This window comes from Pan paniscus, chromosome X, assembly GCF_029289425.2.
Source record: "Pan paniscus chromosome X, NHGRI_mPanPan1-v2.0_pri, whole genome shotgun sequence".
NCBI classification, from domain to species: Eukaryota; Metazoa; Chordata; class Mammalia; order Primates; family Hominidae; genus Pan; species Pan paniscus.
In genome coordinates this window covers 18,458,268-18,474,183 of record NC_073272.2, presented here as the reverse complement: position 1 = coordinate 18,474,183, position 15,916 = coordinate 18,458,268, and the positions used below count along the sequence as shown (strand labels likewise).

Genomic DNA, 15,916 nt, shown 5'->3' with positions numbered 1-15,916 from the left:
TCTCTCTCTCTTTTTAAAAAGTGAAAGCAAGTTTATTAGGAAAGTAAAGGAATTAAAGAATGGCTACTCCACAAGCAGAGCAGCCCTGAGGGCTGCTGGTTGCCCCTTTTATGGTTATTTCTTGGTTATATGCTAAAGAAGGGATGAATTATACGTGCCTCCCCCTTTTAGACCTTATAGGGTAACTTCCTGATGTTGCCATGGCATTTGTAAACTGTCATGACACTGGTGGGAGTGTAGCAGTGAGGATGACCAGAGGTCACTCTCATTGCCATCTTGGTTTTGGTGGCTTTTAGCTGGCTTCTTTACTGCAACCTGTTTTATCAGCAAAGTCTTTATGACCTGTATCTTTTGCTGACCTCCTATCTCATCCTGTGACTTAGAATGCCTAACTATCTGGGAATGCAGTCCAGTAGGTCTCAGCCTTATTCTACCCAGCCCCTATTCAAGATGGAGTTGCTGTGGTTCAACATTTCCCCTCTCCCTTTTATAGGAGAACTCTTAATACTAAGTGTTGCAGAGGGACAAAGCTCCATCTTCTGTAACTTCTTCGTGTTGAATAGGGGCAATGACATTCCTCCCTATTAGAGTCTCTTGTATTTGGGGTAGAGAAGAGGTCAGTCAGAAAGCGTCAGATGGCGAGGGCCATTCATAACTCTGAGTTCCAACAAAAGGTGATATCTGGAAGATTAATAAATGTTTAGTTTAAGAAAACATTGAGTAAGCTTATTCTGCATTCCTACACAAAGAGTACAATAGCAATATATTCCACAACAGTAAAGCAAAAAATTATCCCAAGTAAACTAAATTAGAAGGCTTTCCATGAACTGGGCAACTGTTGGAACCAAGCTGATATGCAGTTGCTAGCTGATTTCAATACATGCCCAGAATTAGAATACTGATCCCAATTTTTACGTTACCCATTCCTCTTGTTTTTTTTTTTTTTTTTTTTCCGAGACAGAGTCTTGCTCTGTCACCCAGGCTGGAGTGCAGTGGTGCGATCTCGGCTCACTGCAACCTCCGCCTCCTAGGTTCAAGCAATTCTTCTGCCTCAGCCTCCCAAGTAGCTAGGATTACAGGCACGCGCTACCATGCCTGGCTAATTTTTGTATTCTTAGTAAAGACGGGTTTCACCATGTTGGCCAGGCTGGTCTTGAACTCTTGACCTCGTTATCCACCCGCCTTGGCCTCCCAAAGTGCTGGGATTACAGGTGTGAGCCACCACGCCCAGCCCTGCTCTTGTTTTTTTCTGAGCTGCAGTCACAGATCACTGATTGTTTCACAGGAATAAGCAGGGTCAGTCAAAATTGCAGAAAAAAACTTCAAAAACAACCAATAAGACTAGAATTCATAATAATAACAGTTAGACCATAGTTCTTGAAACATAATTTTTTCTCTCTCCAGTTTCCCATTTTCACTAAAGACAAATCATGGTAAGAACAATTTGCTTTATTATACTTGGCCTGATTATTTGTATAAAGTGCTGCAAGAATAATTATTTTTCAATAGGCTTTTAAAATTGGCTTTGACAGAACCTTATTCCATAAGGAATCTCAGATAAGACCTTTTTTAAAGCTGAGCCCACCCATGGGTTTGTACCCTCAAATACCTATGAATTGGGTAAATTCCTCTCTTTTTGAGGTCCCAAGATAACTTGAGGCTCCTGGACCTGTCAGAAAGTGACATTCTTTAGTTACCACAGGTCAGAAACCCTGTACAGGGACTGTGTAGACAAGGTATGAGGCTAGTTTTCCCAAGGGGCTTGTATTGGCTTTACAATTCAAGTTTGATTCTTTACAGGAAAGCACACCATTCCAGTCAAAGCCTTGGTAATATAACCAGTTTCTCCCTCCAATTGTGTCCTGTTGCAAAATAAAAAAGATTCTTATTGCACTTATGCAAACAACTATATTGCCATAAGTTAAGAATACTCACAAATAGTTTCCAAATTCTGGGCAAATCAGGTAGAGAGAAACAAATATGCTCCAAATTTTGTTCACAGGAGTATACTTTACTCAATTGTTACAAGCTGTATATAGCTCAAAAGAACAGTTTTCTTGACTCTGAAAAATAAAACAAAAAGGATCAGCAACATTTTAAGCAAAGTAAAAAATATTAATTTTTTATTAGTTCATTCCATGGAGCTAACTCCTGTTCTACTTGATAGTCATGAACATTTCAGCTCTCCATGAGAGTCCTGAAAGATTTTCCTCTGTTCTGCTGTCACAATCTCCAAAGTTATCAGAAACTTGCATTTAAGAACAGCTGTTAGAGTTCTATAGTTGATTATTAACTACCTTCTAAAGAGGACCAAAACAATACAATTGTCTGTGGGTGACAAAATGTTTTAGGGCAGCCACTATTAAAGCCACAATTGACTAGGAATTTGTTACATCTGTGGCTTACAACAATTTTGCATAACAATGATAATTATTAATAACATACACGAATTCATATTAGAATTATAGAAGTTTCTTGTAATTTTGGAACACATACAATAACATATTTATACAAATACAGCCCAAAGAAAGCCAAACACCATTTCATATTTGACAGTGCTTTTCATATAATTTTTATACCAAATATACCAAACTTCACCATTGCATTAGTGCATTAAATTCATGTCAAACCCAATTTTTAATAAAACCTTATAGATAAATCTATCCAATTTTAGTTTGACCATAAGGTAAGATTTTTACAAACCTTCTATAATCCTTTACAAGTTTTTTTTTTTTTTTTTTGAGACACAGTCTCTTGCTCTGTCACCGAGGCTGGAGTGCAGTGGTGTAATCTTGGCTTACTGCAACCTCCGCCTCATGGGTCCAAGCAATTCTCCTGCTCCATCCTCCCGAGTAGCTGGGATTACAGGCACCCGCCATCATGCCTGACTAGTTTTTTTTGCATTTTTGTAGAGATGGGGTTTCACCATGTTGGCCAGGCTGGTCTCGAACTCCTGACCTCAAGTGATTCGCCCACCTCAGCCTCCCAAAGTGCTGGGATTACAGGCATGAGCCACCATGCCTGGCTCCTTTAGAAGTTTTTGTTAAAGAGCAGATCAGCACTCTAAGAGAAACCTGTTGTGCTTTTATTTCAATGTTCAATTTATGGAAAACCTGAATACACCTTTAACTTTAGCCAATGTCCACACGCATAATTTCTTTTTTTTTTTTTTTTTGAGACGGAGTCTCGCCTTGTTGCCCAGGCTGGAGTGCAGTGGCGCAATCTCTGCTCACTGCAAGCTCTGCCTCCTGGGTTCATGTCATTCTCCTGCCTCAGCCTCCCGAGTAGCTGGGACTACAGGCGCCCACCACCACACCCGGCTAATTTTTTGTATTTTTAGTAGAGATGGGGTTTCACCGTGTTAGCCAGGATGGTCTCGATCTCCTGACCTCGTGATCCGCCCGCCTTGGCCTCCCAAAGTGCTGGGATTACAGGTGTGAGCCACCACGCCCGGCCTGCGTAATTTCTTTTATAAGATTAATCCTTCACAAACCTTCTACAACTTGCTCAAACTTTCAGCTTTATCTTATCTAACTTAAAATAATCCGTTAGCTGGATGCGGTGGCTCACGCCTGTAATCCCAGCACTTTGGGAGGCTGAGGTGGGTGGATCACCTGAAGTCAGGAGTTCTAGACCAGCCTGACTAACATGGTGAAACCCCGTCTCTACGAAAAATACAAAATTAGCTAGGTGTGGTGGTGCATACCTGTAATCCCAGCTACCTGGGAGGCTGAGGCAGGAGAATCATTTGAACCCACGAGGTGAAGGTTGCAGTGAGCCAAGATTGCACCATTGCACTCCAGCCTGGGCAACAAGAGTGAAACTTCGTCTGAAGACAAAAACAAAACAGCAAAAAACAATCCTTTAACCTTTTAATCTAGGCAAAAAAAAAAAAAAAAAAAAATCCACATTTTCATGCCTTCTTATAATCTTTTACTAAAAACACATTTCACTTTCCTTATGCAACTTGCATGTAAAACTGTTTCTCCAGTAGTCGCAATTACAGATTACACTGTTAACTCTTAGGAACTTTTACTTTTGGTGAAAAACCTGGTTAGTAAGCAATTTTAATTACGTACTAGGTATGGAGCCTAGGACACTAGATAAGGTCTGACCTTTTCCAGCATAGCTAGGGGGCATGGCTTTCAACTTGTCCCCAAGCCTTATCTAGAATCTAATGCTCCAAAGTAGGTAAATTGAACAATTTTCAAGAGTCAAAGCAGTTTATGACCTTAAAGCATTGAGAAAACCTAATATCTGACCTGCCTAATTTAGACCAAATGTCTTTATTTTCCCAATAATCTTTAAAGCTGTTTTTATTACCCAAAGATTACTAAAGTTATGTGAACTAAAAGTCATTACAATTTTTACTTTTCTTACACAATACTTGATTTAAGCTTTACTATTTTTAAACCAATTAAAGCTTTTTTTTTTTTAACATCACACACACAACACATATAAATGCACAGACAGAAAGAAGATCCAGTAGTTGTAAGCACCCAAATATCAATCAGAAAGGCTTATCCCCTAAACTAGGAATTGAACCCTGAACCCAGGTCACCATTGTGATGATGGAGACCAAGAGAAAGTACTGCCACATGGTTGCAAGGTCAAGCTCCCAAGGACATGAAACAAGATGAGAGGGAACCCTTATCCAGTTTTTCTTCAGGGACCTACAGCAAAGTTTGTTATTGACCAGTTTGCTGGGGTGGCTTGAACAGCAGGCTTACAGGGGTCCTAGGCCCACATTCTATCCTAAGGTACCCCTCATTATGACAGAACAATACAGAAAGACACACAAAGCACACCAGATTCACTGTAGCTTAAGAGTAGCCTCAGAAATCCTTTTTACCATTAATCAAAACTTTACACAGGAGACAGTGATTTTTACCATTCATTCAACCAATTTGCACAGAGAGAGAGAGAGGCCAGAAGTCTGACTGGTAAGAAATTCTTACCCTTTTGTCGGTATGCTAGGCTTCTGGGTTCCCTTTCCTTGAGCAGCCCTAGTGACCCGGCTGGCTGCACCACAGCCCTGGGGGCCAAGCTGTAACACAAAGGAAAATTATCTTTTCCTGTTCTGGCTAGAGCAAAATATGTGTGACAAAACATAGACATTAGCCACTCTGCCTAGCACCCAATATCTTACTGGCAAGGCTCAAACTTGCCCCTGGTTGGGCCCCATCATCATTAATCCAACCTCTGACCAGGAGTTTCAACTTGTCTCTGGGCAAGATGGTCGCCTTGAGTAACAGAAAAGATACGAAAAGGAAAGGAGATAAAGGGAGAAAAGCATTGCCCGCAGCATTTTGGGGAAGGCAAAGAGCTCAGGGAGGCCAGAGAAAGACGCACCCATTGCAGTGACACTGAAAAGTTCAGGTGGCCGCTTGTCGGTCATGAAGGGATCTTTTCCAGGAGTCTCATCAACTCTCAAGTTTCCCCTTTTGAGGAGGAAAAAGCTCCCCATGTCCCATGGTCCTGTGCATGCCTAGTTCTGTCACCCATAGCTATCAGCAAAGAGTGCAAGGCAGAATAATCCAAAGAGAATAGCAATTAACATCCCATAGTGCCAAACCTATTCTTAGCAGAGAGGGACTTTACTGAGAGATGCCTCTAACCCCCTAAACCTTAGGAAGGACTCTAACCTTCCTAAGTTGTGCCTCCAACCCAAGGTCAGTCAAGCATCCTTGCCTTTTATTGAGAGGCGCCTTTAACCCTCTCTGTTTTAGGAGAGACTCCCCTAAGTTGGGCCTCTAACCCAATCCCATCCTTTACCTGGGTATATGCACCCCATTTACCCAAAGTCAGCCAATTGGTGCACACAGATGATTTTCCTTTGGGTCTGGGGTCTCTTCAGTATTGTTCTTTCCGTGTTTCACTAGAAAGATGTTACTGGAGGCTGGGCATGGTGGCTCACGCCTGTAATCCCAGCACTTTGGGAGGCTGAGGCGGTCTTATTGCCTGAGCTCAGGAGTTCGAGGCCAGCCTGGGTAACATGGTGAAACCCCATCTCTACTAAAATACAAAACATTAGCTGGGCGTGGTGGCGTGTGCCTGTAATCCCAGCTACTCGGGAGGCTGAGACAGGAGAATTGCTGGAACCCGGGAGGTGGAGGTTGGAGAGGGCCGAGATCGCGCCACTGCACTCCAGGCAGGGTGACAATAGCAAGACTCTGTCTCAAAAAAAAAAAAAAAAAAAAAAAAAGAAAAATGTTACTGGACCCCACCACGTACTCAGTATTGTCCCTTCTGTGGTCGCCAGAAAGATGTTACCAGAAACGGGTCCTAATCCAGACCCCAAGAGAGGGTTCTTGGATCTTGCTCAAGAAAGAATTCAGGGTGAGTCCATACAGTAAAGTGAAAGCAAGTTTATTAGGAAAGTAAGGACATAAAGAATAGCTGCTCCATTGACAGAGCAGCACTTTCTCTCTTGATGATATTTTCCACGTCTTAGATTTTAGGTTTTATTTTGTAAGTAATTGACAGAACTCTTGGGGGCAGCATTGCATCATGAGGTTAGCATGATCCTCCTGGGTTTTCTGTTGAACTGTGTTGCTGTTGTGTTTGCCTAGGTCTGTGAAGTCTTCTAGCCAAGAAATTTTCATTTGCCACTACTTAATTAGCATTTGAAATCTTAGGCTGATTTTTCCAATTTAACTCTTTCTGATGATGTCAGAGATCTTAACATTTTTATAATAGTGTTTTGAAAGAACCTTAACCTATTTTCATTCAGTTTCTTTTCCCAGTGGCATTCTTAATTGAATTGGGTTTCTCAGTTAGTATGCTCTGATGCCACAAAGACTTATCGTAAAATATATATTGAGGTCAGTTGTGAGAAATTGTCACAATTTCTTCATAACATTGGGAAGATTTCAGAAAAAAAGTTCAGGGTGTGAAGTCATATAATTGGTTCTGAAAATAGAGCTTGAGCATAGTCACTAGTGATTGGACCAAGCATTGCACGAATGGCTGAAAACACTAGTTTAAAAAAAAAAAAGGATAGTCAAGTTTACCCTCATTTTGTATTGATTTCAGTGGTATTCTTGTGCCTGGAGGCTTTGGAATCAGAGGAACATTGGGAAAACTCCAGGCGATTTCTTGGGCAAGGACAAAGAAGATTCCTTTTCTGGGTAAAACTCATGTTTATTGACCCTAACTATGAGTTTATTAGATTTTTGACACCTAGGAGGGGTAACACTAAAGGTTTGTTATCGTAAAGGTGTGAACTCGGATTTGAAAGTTCAGGTGCCAAATAGTCTGCTATAGGGTCAACAAACTATATTCTAAATTTGGCCCACAGCCTGTTTTTATGAATAAAGCTTTATTGGAACACAGCCACACCAATTTGTTTACATATTGTCTATGGCTGCTTTTGTGGTCCAACGTCAGAGTTTCAGACCCTACGGCCTAGAAGCTTTACTATCTGAAAGAGGCTAGAATCTTTACTATGTGACCCTTTACGGAAAACGTTTCTCATCCTAGGAGAACTTGCTGCTATTCCAGCTGGGTAGCAGAGGCTGGGAGAAGGCTCCATCTGCAACTGTGCTTACCTTCTCCAATTCCCACCTCAGTCTCCAGAGTAGCTGGGACTACAGGTACACACCACTGTGCCTGGCTAATTTTTGTGTGTGTGTGTGTTTTTTTTTTTTTTTAAGAGATGGGGTCTTGCTATGTTGCCCAGCCTGGCCTCAAACTCCTGGGCTCAAGCAATCTGCCCACTTCAGACTCCCAAAGTGTGGGGATTACAGGCTTGAGCCCCCGTGCCCGGCCGAGTTGAGCCTTTTTAATGCTTTTTTTTCAAATTGCGAAGTATGGCTTCTGTACCAGGGAAACCAGAGGAAATGGGACCTTGATGTGGGAGAGGCAGCCCTGTAGCTGGGGACTCAGGCAGGAGGGGGAGTGCAGAGAGGCTGTGTTTCCCACTGTGCAGTGGATGGCTGAGTGGGTTTATGAGCCCATTGGACAGGCTTTTAGTGCCAGCAGACCATTTATTTCCCCCCATTACCTGCTCTTTGATTAGCTTCTTAGACTCTCTCCTGTTAGGATCCATTTTCAAAATAGAAGACTGGAGTAGTTACCTGGATACCTTGTTTTCTTTTACTGGTCTAAGCTCGTCGGGGGCCATTGTTTTTTTTTGAAGTTTCTGTCTAAATGTGGGTAATGCTCCTCAGATTATTTTAATAGTATGGAATGGTTTGCAGGTCTTTAGCTTTCCCTCTAGCATAGCATCTCTTTATGTCCCAGCCATATGGAACTTTCTGAAATCCCCCTCACCGCCACCCCCACCCCCCAGCACTCAGCTGTTTCCTGCTTATTGACTTCTGTTCTGGCATCCCTGATATATTGATTGCTCCCTTCTTTGTTTCCCCTGTGTACATCTTAAGTATCTATCGGAGGAGCATCTGGGATGCTCTTTGGCATTTGTTTAGTGGAGAGAATTGGTGAACTGCAGTGAAGGCGGAGCTGGGTCTGGGAGCATCCCTGTGGCAACAGGCTTGGGCGACACAGGTCTGCCTTCCTTCATCACCGAGCACTCTGTTCAGGCCCATCGTGTCTCCTTCCCTGCTGCCCACCATGCTCAAGCCCACTGTGGAGTCTCCAACCCCCACCCCCCACTGCTGCTTTTCCTTACAGTGAAGGCTATGGGGCTGCCTGTGGGTTAGCAGCCTGACGTCCTGTAGGCGCTCAACCTCTGGCCAAGCCTGTGTTTATGGCTGTGAAGTCACCATGAGAAGGAGTGGGAAATCTTAGCCCAGGAAACTCCCTCTGAGTTGGGGCGTTAGATGTTCTCTGAAGGAATCAGGCACTGCAGCCCACTGAGATGCCTCAACTCAGGGACAAATCTAGAAGGTGGCAGATTTGTCTCATGGACCCTGCCTCTTTCTTTCCTTCCTTCCTTCCTTCCTTCCTTCCTTCCTTCCTTCCTTCCTTCCTTCCTTCTTTCTCTCTCTCTTTCTCCCTTCCCTCCCTTCTCTCCCTTCCCTCCCCTTCCTTTTCCTCCTCCTTCCTTCCTTCTTTCTTCCTTCTTCCTTCCTTCCTTCCATCCTTCCTTCTTCCCTTCTTCCTTCCTTCCCTCCTTCCTCTCTCTCTTTTTATTTTCTTTTTTTTTGAGACAGAGTCTCGCTCTGTCGCCCAGGCTGGAGTGCAGTGGCGCGATCTCTGCTCACTGTAAGCTCTGCCTCCCAGGTTCACGCCACTCCCCTGCCTCAGCCTCCCAAGTAGCTGGGACTACAGGCGCCCACCACCATGCCTGGCTAATTTTTTTTTGTATTTTTTTTTTTTTTAGTAGAGATGGGGTTTCACCATGTTAGCCAGGATGGTCTCGATCTCCTGACCTCGTGATCCACCCAACTCAGCCTCCCAAAGCGCTGGGATTACAAGCGTGAGCCACCGCACCCAGCTCCTCCTTCCTCTCTTTCTCTCTTTCTTCTCTTTCTTCTCTTTCTTTCCTTCCTTCTTTCTTACCCAGCCTGGAGTACAGTGGTGTGATCTCAGCTCACTGCAACCTCTGCCTCCCGGGCTCAAGTGATTCTCCTGCCTCAGCCTCCCAAGTAGCTGGGATTATAGGTGCATGCCACCACACCTGGCTAATTTTTGTATTTTTAGTAGAGGCTGGTTTCACCATGTTGGCCAGGCTGGTCTCAAACTCCTGACCTCAAGTAATCTGCTCACTTTGGCTTTCCAAAGTGCTGAGATTGCAGGCTTGAGCCATTGCGCCCGGTTGACCCTGCACTTTTCTGACCTCATGTTCCTTCTTTGTCAACTTTGGGACTTAGGCGGCTTCATGATAGTCTAAGCCCCTGCCCTGCTCTCTGTCAGGGATTCTTCTGAGAGGACAGCAGGGAGCAAAACAGGCAGAGTCTTGCTCTCTGGGAGTCTGCATTCTAGATAGGGGAGACAGGCAGCCAACAAATGAACAGAAAATGTGAACAAATACAAAGTGAGTTCATTTGCTTTGCATATGTGCTTTTTAAAATAGGAGTTTGTCTTGGGATGCAACTAGCAGTGATAGAGTTTGCAAGAAACTGCCTTAACTTGAAAGGTAAGTTCGAGGTTTGCTAATGACCATTTATTTAAAAAATTTTCTCTCTTCAAATATTTTTCAGCACTATTGGTGAATTACTGAACTCTTTTCTTAATCTTCAGATGCTGATTCCACAGAGTTTAGGCCAAATGCCCCAGTTCCTCTGGTAAGTGGCTTGTTTATCTTTCTGGGTCCAGTCATTGTCACTTGGGTCCTGGCTCTTGCCTAAATTCATAAGGGGCTATTGGCTGGGCGCCATGGCTCACCCCTGTAATCCCAGCACTTTGGGAGGTCAAGGCGGGCGGATCACTTGAGGTTAGGAGTTCAAGAGTAGCCTGGTCAACATGGTGAAACCCCTGTCTCTACTAAAAATACAAAAATTAGCTGGCTGTGGTGGCAGATGCGTGTAATCTCAGCTACTCGGGAGGCTGAGGCAGGAGAATTGCTGGAACCCGGGAGGTGGAGGTTGCAGTGAGCCGAGATCATGCCACCGCACTCCAGCCTCAGTGACAGAGTGAGACTCCTTCTCAAAAAAAAAAAAAAAAAAAAGGCGGGGGGGGGGTCTATTATTATTTTTTCTTTACAGCACCAGAACATTTTAAATTACATTATTCTTATATTAAATTCCTTTGTTCTTGATAGTCCATCTTCTCAGCTATGCCTTAAAGACAGTCACAATCCTGGACTGATTTCTCTTTGTCGCAGCTTTCAAGCTTAATGTTTAGGAAAGGATTAAATCGGCCGTGACAACAATTTATAACATCTACTATAAATAAATGAGCTGTCCTGTCTCCAGACTCATCACCAGTCTGCCTATTTTCCACACTGGTGGTCATCTGTCTTTCTAAAACAAAAGCGACAGTGATTCTGCTGCCAGTCCTCATCTTCCATCAGTTTCTTTTCCCTTAAAATATTCAGTCCAGGATTCTGGGCTGGGTCCCAAAGCCATTGTGCTCTGTCACCTGCTGCTTTGCTGATTCATCCCATGGCATCCTGATTCCTCCCAGGCTTTGAGTTTTTTTCTTTTTTGTGTTTTTTTGAGGCAAGGTCTCACTCTGTCACACAGGCTGGAATGCAGTGGCATGATCACGGCTCATGGAAGCCTAGACCTCCCGGGGTCAAACAATCTTCCCACCTCATTTTTTGATTTTTTTTGTAGAGACAAGGTCTCACTATGTTGCCCAGGCTACATGCTTTGAGTTTTACGTTTGGACAATCTAAACTAGTTTTTCAGATACAGCCTGAGGTTCCCTATACCTGAGATGTCCACCTGCCTAAAATCCCTCTCCCTCTGGAATCTCAATAAAAGCATTGAAAAATTTAATTAACAACAACTCAGTTACCAACAACTTCCTGTTCATCTGAGGAAACCTTTCCTGACCTCTTTTCTTTACCTGCCTCTGCCTTCTGCCCCGTGCTACTGTGCTCACCACTAACAGAGCGAGTTCTGCAAGATGATGGTTGGCCTTCAGTCAGCCTGTTTGCCAGCCACCCATGCACACCCAGTCGTGTCCCTGCTGCTGGGCACCTACTTCTAATGGAGCTCGCGCCTCACAATCGCGATTGGTTTTTTAAACAGCTTTATTGAGATACAATTCATATACCACAAAATTTAGCCATTTAAACTGTATAATCCGGCCAGATGCGGTGGCTCACGCCTGTAATCCCAACACTTTGGGAGGCCTAGGCAGGTCAATCACTTGAGGTCAGGAGTTCGAGACTAGACTGGCCAACAAGTTGAAACCCTATCTCTACTAAAAATACAAAAAATTAGCTGGGCGTGGTGGTGCATGCTTGTAATCCCAGCTGCTAGGGAGGCTGACACAGGAAAATTGCTTGAACCCAGGAGGCGTTGGTTGCAGTGAGCTGAGATCGTGCCATTGCACTCCAGCCTGGGCAACAGAGTGAGACTTTGTCTCAAAAAACAAACAAACAAAAAACTGTATAATCCAATGGTTTTTAGCATATTCACAGATCTGTGCCACTCTCATTACAAGCAATTTTGGGCCATTTTCATTACTCCAAAAAGAAACCCCACACGCCTTAGCTGACACCCCCAAGCCTCCTATCTCCACCAGCCCCAGGCAACCATTAGTCTACCTTCTGTCTTCATAGATTTGCCTGTTTGAATCATTTAATATAAATGGAATCATCCAATATGTAGCCTTTTGTGACTGGTTGCTTTTACTTAGGATAATGTTTTCAAAGTCTGTCTATGTTGTAACACGTATCAGTACTTTGTTTCTTTTTATTGCTGATTAATATTTCATTATATGGACATAAAACATTTTATTTATCCATTGATGAACATCTGCATTGTTTCTACTTTTTGGCATTGTGACTAATGCTGCTGTGAACATTCATGTGCAAGTTTTTGTGTGGACATATGTTTTCATTTCACCAGGAGTGGAATTTCTGAGTCATATGGTAATTCTGTGTTTAACCCTTTGAGGAGCTGTAGGACTGTTTTCCAGAGTGGCTGCAACATTTTAATTTCCTGCCAGCAATGTATGAGGGTCCTAATTTGTCCATATCCTTGTGAACATTTGTTATTTCTGTCTTTTTGATGATAGCCATCCTAGTGGATGTGAAGTGGTGTCTCATCGTGGCTTTGATTTGCAGTTGCCTGATGGCTAAGGATGTTGAGCATCTTTTCATGTGTTTATTGGCCACTTGTATGTCTTCTCTGGAGAAAGGTCCATTCACATCCTTTGTCTATTTTAAAATTAGGGTATTTGTATTTTTATTATTGAGTTGTAACAGTTCTTTATATATTCTAGATATAAGTTCCTTATATATAATCTGTGCTATCGGCATTTGGGAACACATCATTCTTTGTTGTATGTGGGAGCTTCTGCCCACTAGGTGCCAGTATCACTCCCTAACCCCTGCCCAACTGTGACACTAAAAGTACCTCCAGATATTGTCAAATATCTCCTGGGGGCAGGGGCAGAATCACCCTGGTTGAGAACCACTGATTTAGAGAAATCTAGTTCTATTTCTGTCCCCTGTAGCCCGTTTAATCCCTTCCCTTATGGCAAGCATTCATTCTTTTTTTTCTTGGTTCATCTTCCCATTTTTTACATATAAGTAAAGCTGTATGTCTTTGTCATCCACTTCCCTTCTTAGGGAAATGGTAGCATACTCTGCACAGTTTTTTCCTGCCTTGCATTTTTCGCTTAACACTGTATGCTGGAGATCACCCCACGGAAGCACATAGAAGCATTCTTCACTCTTTTTTTTATAGCTTGTAACTCAAACCATAATGAACCATAACTTACCAGCCAGATGGTACTTTTAAGTCTTATGCTCAGAAGGCCTAATACCAATGAAGGGTTCCTTATGAGCCTTTAATATAAACATATTTCCTGACTAATAGCTTAAATGGCTGTGCCAGGAAAACTATGGGTTTTCTTTTCTAAGATATACTTTGGGATAGGAAGTGATTTTACCAGTAGGTGCCACTGTTAGATAGTGTTGGCAAGGTTAATTCTTTGATGATTATTCTTTACTGGGGGTGTGTGTATGTGCGTTAAAAAATTTTTACACATGGCCGGGCGCGGTGGCTCATGCCTGTAATCCCAGCACTTTGGGAGGCCAAGGCGGGCAGATCACAAGGTCAGGAGATCAAGACCATCCTGGCTAACATGGTGAAACTTCGTCTCTACTAAAAATATAAAGAAATTAGCCAGGCGTGGTGGCACGCGCCTGTAGTCCCAGCTACTCGGGAGGCTGAGGCAGGAGAATGGCGTGAACCCAGGAGGCAGAGCTTCCAGTGAGCCGAGATTGCACCACTGCACTCCAGCCTGGGTGACAAAGCAAGACTCTGCCTCAAAAAAAATGAAAAAAATTTTTTTTTTACACAGAGTAAAAAAGTTAAGCCCTGCAGAAAAAGGTACAGAACTGTCTCTCCTTTGCCCCCACCTCACTTCGGTTCCCTTCCCCAGTGGCAACTACTTTGATCCATTTCTTTCTTTCTTTTTTTCCTTTTTAAAGAGATGGGCTGTCTCACTATGTTGCCCAGGCTGGATATTCACAGGTATGATCATAGCGCACTACAGCCTCGAACTCCTGAGCTCAAGTTATTTTCCCACCTCAACTTCCCAAGTAGCTCAAACGACAGGAGCTCAGCTGATGCATTTCTTTAGTTATTTCAGAGATTTGTGTGTGTGTTTGTGTGTGTGTGTACCCACTTAGCCACACACGTATGAATATGTATTGCGTTTAAAAAAAAGATCTTGGCTAGGTGCAGTGTCTCATGCCTGTAATCCCTGCACTTTGGGAGGCTGAGGCGGGAGGACTGCTTGAGTCTTGGAGTTTGAGAGCAGCCTGGGCAACATAGTTACACCTTGCCTCTACAATAAATAAATAAAATTACCTGGGCATGGTGGCATGCACCTACAGTCCTAGCTACTCGGGAGGCTGAGGGGGGAGGATCACTTGAGCCCCAGGGGTTGAGCTGCAGTGAGCTGTGATCGCGCCGCTGCATTCCAGCCTGGGTGACAGAGCGAGACCCTGTCTCAAAACAAAACCAAACAAAACAACTTTGTAGCATGCTCCAGACACTGTTCCCACCTTGCTTTATATACTGATCATTCCACATCAATGTGCAGGGATGTCTTCGGTGTGCTTGCTCTGCTGTATGCTATATGGCTGCATCCTTATTTATTTAACCAGTCTCATATTTAGTTTGTGTCCATTATTTTGCTGCTTTAAATTATGCTGCAAATTAGTATCCATGTACATATATCCTTGCACCCACGCGCGAACACATCTGCAGGGATAAATTCCTAGAAGGGGAGTTGCTAAGTCAGAGGATGTGTGCATTTTACATTTTGATGGCTCCTATACACATAAGTGAGATGAGAACAATAAAAGCTAATTGCTATTGAACATCTTTATGGCCTGCAATCAGTTTGTTGGAGAAAAATAGCCTTAAGAGCTAGCACTTGTATCCATGTGAGAAGTCTTATTAAAAAAAAAAAAAAGACTAAGGAGATAGAATCATAAGGCAGCAAGCACCATGAAGCCTGCAGAGTTACTTAAGCTTGAGCAAATAACAGTTACTTTGTGGGGACTGGTCATTCTGGCTGTTCTAGCTAGGAAAGTAAACAGTTTGGAAACCAGGAGCCTTCTATAGGGAATATTTACCCCTAAAATCTGTTCATAGGTCATCATGACCCTCCTTTGGCATGCATGATTAGTGCTATGGCTGTTGATGAAGTCAATAGAGACACTGGCATCCAGAACAGTTCCAAGAGAAAGTGTCTGTTATACACATAAAAAGAGAAACAGATTTTTCCCTAAGGGTTAAGGTAGACTCTTTCTGCGTCTCAGAGTGCCCAGGAGAGAATGAGTAAAATTTATTTTATTGTGTCATTTCTCTGCTTAATCCACAAGGTGAAATTGAAGGCTCTGGGACTTTGCAGAATACTTAGGGTTCTATAGCAACTCTGGTTTTTTGCCCTGCTTCAAAGTAGTCTCAGCTGCCTTCTAGGTGGTACATAACCAGGAGCGTAGCTGTTGCTGACTTACATTCTAACCCTATATCAATCACATGGCTGCTGCTGACATCCTTGACCTTGAATTTGGCTTCAGATCTCTCCAGTACATCTGTAGTGTAGTTCACAGCACTTTGGACTTTATATTTTGAATATTTTCAGCTTTTGAGGCATATATATATATATATATATATATATATGAATGAACAATCTCAACCTAATGTGTAGGCATGTGAATGTGCTTAACTCTAAGCATTTCTTTTCTGTTTGTTGAAAAAGGTAACTAAAAATTCTAAATTTACATAAGATATTACACCCTGAAGACAGAATTCATGTTCCACCTTCAAAAGACATCAGCACACACATGCACACTTGGATGGTGGTATGGGAA

The 15,916-nt window shown here is 43.0% G+C and overlaps 1 protein-coding gene across 6 annotated transcripts in view; it reads left to right on the top strand.

Annotated features, from left to right (window-relative positions):
* CTPS2 (CTP synthase 2) overlaps positions 1-15,916 on the top strand; it is a 123,014-nt gene that overhangs the window by 33,484 nt on the left and 73,614 nt on the right. For all 6 annotated transcript variants that reach the window (XM_034950606.3, XM_034950605.4, XM_034950608.2 and 3 more), the window contains 3 exons: positions 7,036-7,130; positions 9,980-10,042; positions 10,147-10,190. In XM_034950606.3, coding sequence (XP_034806497.1) covers positions 7,036-7,130; positions 9,980-10,042; positions 10,147-10,190 — 202 coding nt within the window. The remainder of the gene's footprint in view (positions 1-7,035; positions 7,131-9,979; positions 10,043-10,146; positions 10,191-15,916) is intronic.